At 33.4% G+C, this 9258-nt stretch overlaps 1 protein-coding gene across 1 annotated transcript in view; it reads right to left on the bottom strand.

Annotated features, from left to right (window-relative positions):
* The window catches only part of HFM1 (HFM1, ATP-dependent DNA helicase homolog (S. cerevisiae)), a 123456-nt gene that overhangs the window by 41882 nt on the left and 72316 nt on the right, over positions 1 to 9258 (bottom strand). Inside the window, 1 exon segment of the mRNA XM_012661019.1 lies at positions 8911 to 9057. Within this exon segment, the coding sequence (XP_012516473.1) occupies positions 8911 to 9057 (147 nt within the window).

The following is a 9258-nucleotide window of genomic DNA, read 5'->3' as shown; positions in this document are numbered from 1 at the left end:
TATTTCTAAATTTATATATTAATTCTAATAGTGTGTATAGAGTCTTTTGCATTTTCTAGGTACATAACCATGTTGCTTGCAAATGGCGACAATTTATTTCTTTCTTCCCAATCCTATCTCTTTTTTCTTTTTTTTATATTATGGTACTGACTACAACTTCTAGCCCAATGTTGAATAAAAGTAGTAGTAGAGAGGATTCTTCGATCATTCTCCATCAATAGGAAAGTTTTTAATATTTTACTATTGAATACGACATTTGTCATAGGTTTTTATAGATACTCTAATATTTAACAAGTTTCCTTTCATTTCTAGTTTTCTACGCATTTTTTAAAAACAACAAATATTGAATTTGGCCAAACATTTTTGACATCTATCAGGAGGATCACATGGTTTTCTCCTCATTTTTTTCTGTTAATGTAGTGAATTATATTGATCTATTTTTGAATACTAAGCCACTTTGCATACATGGAATAAGCCATACTTAATTGTGCTATATTGTGCTTTTTAAATATATGGCTGGATTCAGCTTGCTAATATCTTGTTAATGACTTTTGGCTCTATGTCCATTAGATATAGATTGCTGAATAATTTCCCATTCTTTTAATGTCCTTCTCAGATTTTGAAATCAAGGTCAGACTGGCCTCCTTAAAAATATTAAGAACATTAGAAAATATTCATTCTTTTTCTATTCTCCAGAAAAAGTTTGGGTAAGTTTGATATTATTTCTTCCTAATTGTTTGACAAAAGTTACAAGTGAAGTCATCCAAACCTTGGATTTTCATTGTGGAAAGATTTTTAATAATTGCTTCAATTTTATTATTAGTCTCATACTAGTCAGATTTTCATTTCTTCTGTCAGTTTTGGTTAAGTTTTGCTTCTCAAGAAATTTTTTCATTTTAACCCTAAACATGTCAAATTTATTGTTGTAAAGTTGTTAATAATGTCTTTAGTAACTCTTTGATGTCTTTACAATCTGCAGTGATATCCCCTTTTTCATTCTTGATATTGTTAATTTGTGTTTTCTCTCTTTTTTTCTCAGTCTTCACAGGGGTTTCTTAATTTTATTTATCTTTTCAAAGAACCAAATCTTAGCTTTGTTGATTTTTCTCTATTGTACATTTATAGTCTATATTTCATTGATTTCTGCTTTCATCTTTATTTTTTCTTTCTTGCTAAATTCTTTATGTTTGATATGGTATAATCTTGAGATGAAAGCTTCTTCTTTATGCTTTTTGCATTTTATTTTCAAATATATTTTAAACCCTGTAAGTCATTTCAATTATTGTTTTACAGGGTCAATTTATATTTAGCCATGTATTTACCCTTTCTACTGTTCTTCATTCCCTCCTTGATTCCCATGTGTCCATCTGGGATCATTTTCCTCTAAGGAGCTCCCATTAGCATTTATATTAATGCAGGCTGATAAATTTATAGTAGTGATAAAGTTAATTATTTTTTTCTCTGTCTCTATTTTACTTTCATTTATTTATTTATTTATTGAGGTAAAATATACATATATAATATACCATCTTTACCATTTTACAGTTCAATATTAATAAATACATTTATATTCTTTTTTCTCCCGTTCATCTCCTCCTCCTCCCTCCCATTTCTGGCCTCTGGTAACCACCAATCTACTCTCTATCTTCATAAGATTCACTTTTTTAGCTCCCAAATATGAGCGAGATTTAACATAATGGCTTCCAGTTCCATCCATGTTGCTGCAAATGACAGCATTTAATTGTTTTTAAGGCTGAATAATATTCCATTTGTATATATACCACATTTTCTTTATCTGTTCATCCGCTGATGGGCACTTAAGTTGATTCCACATTTTGGCTACCGTGAATGGTGCTGCAATAAACATGGGAGTACAGATATCTCTTTGATATAGTGATTTCCTTTGTTTTGGATATATATACTCAATCATGGAAATGCAGGATCATATGGTAGTTCTACTTTTAGTTTTTTGAGGAACCTCCATACTCTTCTCCATAACGGCTGTACTAATTTACATTCCCATCAACAGTATACTAGGGTTTCCCTTTCTCTACATTCTATCCAGCATCTGCTACTGCCTGTCTTTTTGATACAAGCCATTTTAACTGGTGTGAAATGGTATCTCATTGTAGTTTTGATTTGCATTTCTCTGATGACTAATGATACTGAATGCTTTTTCATATACCTGTTGCCCATTTGTACGGCTTCTTTTGAGAAATATCTGTTCAGATCTTTTGCCCATTTTTAAAATTGGACTATTATTAGTATTATTATTAGTATTAGCATTGTTATTATTTGCTATTGAGCTGTTTGAGCTCCTTATATATTCTGATTATTAATCTCTTGTCAAATGGATAGTTTGCAAATATTTTTTCCCTTTCTGTGGGTTGTCTCTTCACTTTGTTGATTGTTTCCTTTGCTGTGCAGAAGCTTTTTAGCTTGATGTAATCCTAATTGTCTATTTTTGCTTTGGTTGCCTATTGTTTTTGAGGTCTTACACAAAAAACTTTGCCCAGACCAATGTCCTGGAGCATTTCCCCAGAGTTTTCTTCTAGCAGTTTCATAGTTTCGGGCCTTAGATTTAAGTCTTTAATCCATATTGATTTGATTTTTTTGTATGATAAGAGATAGGGCTTTAGTCTCATTCTTCAACATATAGTTATTCAGTTTCCCCAGCACTATTTATTGAAAAGACTGTCCTTTCCCCATTGTATGTTCTTGGCCCCTTTGTCAAAGATGAGTTAGCTGTAAATGTGTGGATTTATATCTGGGTTTTCTATTCTGTTCCACTGGTCTATGTGTCTGTTTTTATACCAGTACCACGCTGTTTTATACCAGTACCATGCTGTATTATAGCTTTAGTAAATTTTCAAGTCCGGTAGTGTGATGCCTCCAGCTTTGATCTTTTTGCTTGGTATTGCTTTGGGTATTTGGGGTCTTCTGTGGTTCCATATAAATTTTAGGATTTGTTTTTCTATTTCTATGAAAAATGTCATTGGTATTTTGACAGGGATTGCATTGAAGGTGTAAATTGCTTTGGGTAGTATTGTCATTTTAACAATATTATTTCTTCCAATCCATGAGCACAGAGCATCTTTTCATTTTATTGTGTCCTCTTCTATTTCTTTCATCAGAGTTTTATAGTTTTCTTTGTATAGATCTTTTACTTCTTTGGTTAGATTGATTCCTAGGTATTTTATATTTTTAGCTATTATAAATGGGATTGTTTTCTTGATTTCTTTTTAGGATTGTTTGCTGTTGGCATTTATAAATGCTACTGATCTTTGTATGTTGATTTTTTTATCAACTTTACTGAACTCATACAACTTTACTGAACTCATTTATCAGTTCTAACAGTTTTTGAAGTCTTTAGGTATTTCTAGGTATAAGATCATTTTGTCTGTGAATAAAGCTAATTTTACTTCTTCCTTTCCAATTTGGATGCCCTTTACTTTTTTCTCTTGCCTAAATGCTCTGGCCAGGACTTTCAGTGTTATGTTGAATAACAGCAGTGAAAATGGGCATCTTTGTCTTGTTCCACTCCTAAGTGGAAAGGCCTTCAATTTTCCCTCTACAGTATGTTAGCTATGGTTTGTAATATATGGCCTTTATTATTTTGAGGTATGTTCCTTCTATATCCATTTTTATGAGGGTTTTTATCATAAAGGATGTTGAATGTTATCAAATGCTTTTTCAACATCTATTTAGATGATCATATGGTTTTTGTTCTTGATTGTGTTAACATGATGTAACATGTTAACTGATTTGCATATGCTGAACCATTCTTGCATACCTGGGATGAGTCCCATTTGATCATAGTGAATGATCTTTTTAATGTGTTATTGAATTCAGTTTGCTAGTGATTTTGTTGAGGATTTTTGCATCGGATTTGTTCATCAGAGATATTGGCCTGTAGTTTTCTTTTTTTGTTGTGTTCTTCTCTGGTTTTGATATCAGGGTAATGCTGACCTCATGGAATGAGTTTGGAAGTATTCCCTCCTCTTCAGTTTTTTTGAAGAGTTTGAGTAGGATTGGTACCAGTTCTTTAAATGTTTGGTAGAATTCAGCAGTGAATCCATCAGGTCCTGGGCTTTTCTTTGATGGGAGACTTTTAAACATGGCTTTCATCTCCTTACTTATTATTGGTTTGTTGAGATTTTCTACTTCTTCATGGTTACATCTTGGTAGGCTGTATGTGATCAGGAACTTATCCATTTCTTCTAGGTTTTCCCATTTGTTGGCATATAGTTGTTCACAATAGTGTCTAATAATTCCCTGTATTTTTGAGGTCTCAGTTATTATGTCTTTTTCATTTCTGATATTATTTGAGTACCCTATTTCTTAGCTTAGCTAAAAGTTTATTGATTTTGTTTATCTTTTCAAAAAACTAACTTTTCATTTTGTTCTTCTGTATTTTTGTAGTCTCAATTTTATTTATTTCTCCTCTGATCTTTATTATTTCTTTCCTTCTACTAATTTTGCATTTTGTTTGTTCTTGCTCTTCTAGTTCCTTCAGGTGCATCATTATTATTATTTGAAGTCTTTTTATTTTTTGATAGAGGTGTTTATTGCTATAAACTTCCCTCTTAGGACAGCTTTTTACTGTATCCCATAGTTTTTTCAGTATATTGTATTTCTATTTTCATTTGTTTAAAAAAATTTTAAACTTTCTTCTTAATTTCTTCATTGACGACTGGTCATTCAGGAGCATGTTGTTTAATTTCCATGTGTTTGTGTATTTTCCAAGGTTCTTCTTGTTATTGATTGATTTATAGTTTTATTCCAATGTGGTAGGAAAAGATATATGATGTGATTTCTATTTTTTAAAGTTTGTTCAGACTTGTTTTGTGGCCTAAGCTATGGTCTACTCTGGAGAGTGTTCCATGTGCTAATGAAAATAATGTGTATTCTGCAGCAGTTGGGTGAAATGTTCTGTAAATGTCAGTTAAGTCTGTTAGATCTAGTGTGCAGTTTAACCCCACTGTTTCTTTGTTGATTTTCTGTTTGGATGATCTGTTTATTGCTGACAGTGGAGTGTTCAAGTCCCCTACTATTATTGTATAGCAGCCTATCTCTCCCTTTAGATCTATTAATGTTTGCTTTACATACTTGGGAGCTCTCTTGTTGGGTGCATAGATATTTATAATTGTTATATCCTCTTGCTGAATTGACCCCTTTATTCTATAGTGACCTTCTTTGTGTTTTTTTATAGTCTTTGATTGGAGTATCGATCAGTACTCCTGTTCTTTTTTGGTTTGCAGCTGCATGAAACATCTTTTTCCACATTTTCACTTTCAGTCTATGTGTGTCTTTATAGGTAAAGTGGGTTTCTTGAAGGTTACATATAGTTGGGTCTTGTTTCTTTATCCATTCAGCCACTCTATGCCTTTTAGTTGGAGAACACTATTATATCATTCAATATTATTATTGATAAGTAAGAACTTACTACTGCCACATTTTTACTTGATTTCTGGTTCTTTTGAGATTCCTTGCTTTCTTTCTTCCTTTCTTGCTGTCTTCCTTTGTGGTTAAGTGATTACCACTAGTAGTATGTTTTAATTTGTTGCATTTTATTTTTAGTGGATCTATTATATGTGTTTGCACTGTGGTTACCATGAGGCTTACAAAAAATATAGACATAAGAAGTTATTTTAAAAGATGATAATTTATCTTGGATCACAAATAAACAAATAAAAACTAAGGCAAAAAAATCCTAAAAAAACAACAAAAAATTCTATACTTTAACTTCATTCCCCCCCATAATTTTACTTTTTATTGGCTCAACCTACAAATTTTTATATTATCTTTCTCTTTATAGGTTGCTGAAGCTATTACTGTTTTTGATAGGTTTGTCTTTTGGGCTTCATAATAAAGTTATGAGTGGACTGCATACCACAAATACAGTAATAGATTATTTTGGGTTTGTCTGTGTACTTAATTTTACCAGTGGATTTTATACTTTCAAAAGTTTTCTTTTAAATATTAATGTTCTGTTTTTTTTCTTTCAGACTATAGAACTCCCTTTAGCATTTCTTGCAAGACCAGCTTGGTGATGGTAAATTCTCTCAGCTTTCGTTTGCCTTGGAAAGACTTTACCCCTTGTTCAAATTAGAATGATAATTTTGCTGGATATGATATTCTTGGATGCCAGTTTTTTTTTCTTTGAGCACTCTGAAATGATGTTACACTCCCTCCTGGCCTGTTTGGCTTTTGTTGAAAAGTCTGTTGCCAAATGAATTGGAGCTCCTTTATATGTTATTTACTTCTTTTCTCTTGCTGCTTTTAGGATCCTCTCTTTGTCCTTGACCTTTGAGAGTTTACTTTTTATATGCCTTGAGGTAGTCATATTTGGGTTGAATCTGTCTGGAGTTCTAAGAACTTCTTGTACCTGAATATTTATATCTTTCTCAAGTTTTTTGAAAGTTTTCTGTTATTATTTCTTGAATAAGCTTTCTACCCTTTGCTCTTACTCAGCTCCCTCTTGAACATCAATAATTCTTAGATTTGGTCTTTTGAGGTAATTTTCTATATCTTGTAGGTGGTTTTCATTCCTTTTCATTCTTTTTTCTTTTTTCTCCTCTGACGGTGTATTTTCAAATAGCTGATTTTGGAACTCACTGATTCTTTCCCCTGCTTGGTTCAGTCTACTACTGTTCAGATCCTCTAAAGAGTTCTTCAGTTCAGCAAATGTATTTCTCAGTTCTAAGATTTTTTTTTATTTATTTTTAGTATTTCAATCTCTTTGCTAAGTTTCTCTTATGAATTTCTGAATTGCTTTTTGGTGTTACCTTGGAGATCACCAGTTTCATTAAAACTACTATTTTGAATCCTTGGTCAGAGAGCTCACAAATTGTCTTCTCATTAGGGACAGTCACTTGATTTTGCTTTGTCCTTTTGGGGAGATCATGGTTCCCTGTTTGCTGTTGTTTCTTGTGGGTATACATCTACGTCTTTGCATTGAAGGATTAGTTATTTATTCAATTTTTCTCTGTTTGGCTTGTTTTGTTTTTTATTGAATATACTTGCTTAGCAAGTCTTTGCCACTAGGTCGCTGCCTCCTTCTCAGCTCTAGGTGATGTCTTACCCCAGGTTCTCCTCAGCTCTATTGCTAGTATATGGTCAGAGCACTGCCTGTCCCAAATTGGCGAGGTCTCAAAGGGATTATCCTAGGAGTGGCTGGCTACAGTTTTGTGCCCAGAGGACCCATGGAACATAGCTCCTACAGGATGGTGCTGCTGAACAGCCACTCTGATTTGGTATCTCCTTTGGCTGAGTTACAGAGCAGAGTTTCCAGGGCTGGGGATGGTAGTCCCACCTCCCCTCTTTGTCTCCGCTTGTCCTCTCCCTTCAGGCAGTCTTGATGCTTCCTGTGGGTTAAGGCAAGGACAGGTCTCCTGCCAGGGAATCCAAGAAGGTGTGGAAGCCAGTTGACAATTTCACTTTTTCTGGTGTAGAAACCATGAGTTGGAAGGAGATTTTCCATGTGATTGGTGTCAGACAAAATGGGGGTACGGGTGTTATGGATGTAGAATTCTAATTCTCCTGCCATCTGCTCAGAGTTTTTCTACTCTGTGGCACTAGAAACTGTCTCATCCTCATACTTGAGTTCTGGGATATTGCTGGTGAAAATCTTAGCATTATATATTTCTTTTTGGTTTTCTGTGGGTGGGCAAGGAGTAAAGCCAACTTGCATCTATGCCGCCATTTTTGATCTGCACATTCCCTCCATTTCACTTTCATTCTGAAGGATATTTTCCACTTGGCATAGAAATCTAAGTTGGCAATATTTTGAAACAAATTATGTTATCTTCTGGTTTCCAACATTATTGTTGAGAAGTAGCTATCAATTTCACTGTTGCTCTTTTGAAGGTAATGCATAGTTTTTATATGTCCAATTTTAATATTTTCAGCAGTTTTGCTACAATGTGCCCAGCTGTGGTTTTCTGTGTGTTTATCTCTGTTTGGGATTTACCAAAATTTGGAATCTGTTGGTTTATGTCTTCATTATTTTGGAATATGCTCAGCCATTGTCTCTTGAATGTTGCTTTTGTCCCATTCTATCTCTCTAGTCTGCTTCTGAGACTTTAATTACACATACATGAGACCTTTTTTTAAGTACGTTCTTTTGTGTTCTTTCCATTCTCTTATCTCTGGGCTTCAGTTTGGATATTTTCTATTGATATGCCTTACAGCCCACAAATTTTATATTTGGTTATATCCAATCTAATGTTAAACCTGCTCAACTAGTTCTTCACTTCAGATATTGTATTTTTCAATCCTAGAAAGTTTATTTAAATCTCCATACAGATTTCAATTTTCTGGTAAAATTTTCTATCCTTTCATACATTTGGTCTATTTTTCTTCTATTTTCTTGAAAATATTAATCATAATTACTTTAGTCTTTTTTTTCTTTTTTGGAGACAGGGCCAGCCTTGCTATATTGCTCCAGCTGGAGTGCAGTGGCTATTCACAGATGGTATCATAGCACTCTATAGCCTCAAACTTCTCAGCTCAAATCATCCTCCTACCTCAGCTTCCCAAATAGCTGGGACTACATAATAAAAAAATTAATTCATTTTCACTCTGGTTTGCCTTAACAAATCTGTAGATTCTTATACATCACTAATTCTCCCCCAGACAATTGCCATAACAATGGAGTGGGTATGGAAAAGGGAAAATGTATACCAAAAGGCTAATCAAATAATCTGTGCCCCAAATATCATCCCAATTTGAGAAATATTAACTATAAGAAAGAATCCCTACTAAATACTATTAATGCAATTATTATGAAACCTAAATATCTAACCCCCGAGTAGCCACAGTCTGAGTGAAGCAGTATTATAACACTGATATTCTTCCCTAGCCATATCTTTGCTTTAATATAAAATAGGAATTAATAGAGCTATTTACCTTTATTGGGTCCTGCTACAGTAGATCTGTCTGAATATTCAGAATGGGAAATCTCTGTTTCTGATTTTCTTCGCATAATTATTTGATTTCCAAACCTCTTGGGTCCTAAGTAAAAGACTGTAAATTTCTGCTGAATATCAAGTCCAACTGGAGGGGAAAAAAAGTATACAAATGTTTCTTTACGTCATGTAAGTCTACACATGAGACTATTTATTTCTTTTTATAACTCTTATATTTTTATGAGCTAAGAAGTTTTTTTTTTCTTTGAGCACTCTGAAATGATGTTACACTCCCTCCTGGCCTGTTTGGCTTTTGTTGAAAAGTCTGTTGCCAAATGAATTGGAGCTC

Source organism: Propithecus coquereli, unplaced genomic scaffold (assembly GCF_000956105.1).
Source record: "Propithecus coquereli isolate 6110/MARCELLA unplaced genomic scaffold, Pcoq_1.0 Scaffold7, whole genome shotgun sequence".
Taxonomy (NCBI): Eukaryota; Metazoa; Chordata; class Mammalia; order Primates; family Indriidae; genus Propithecus; species Propithecus coquereli.
The sequence above is the reverse complement of the archived record's forward strand: the minus strand, read 5'-3'. Positions and strand labels throughout refer to the sequence as shown.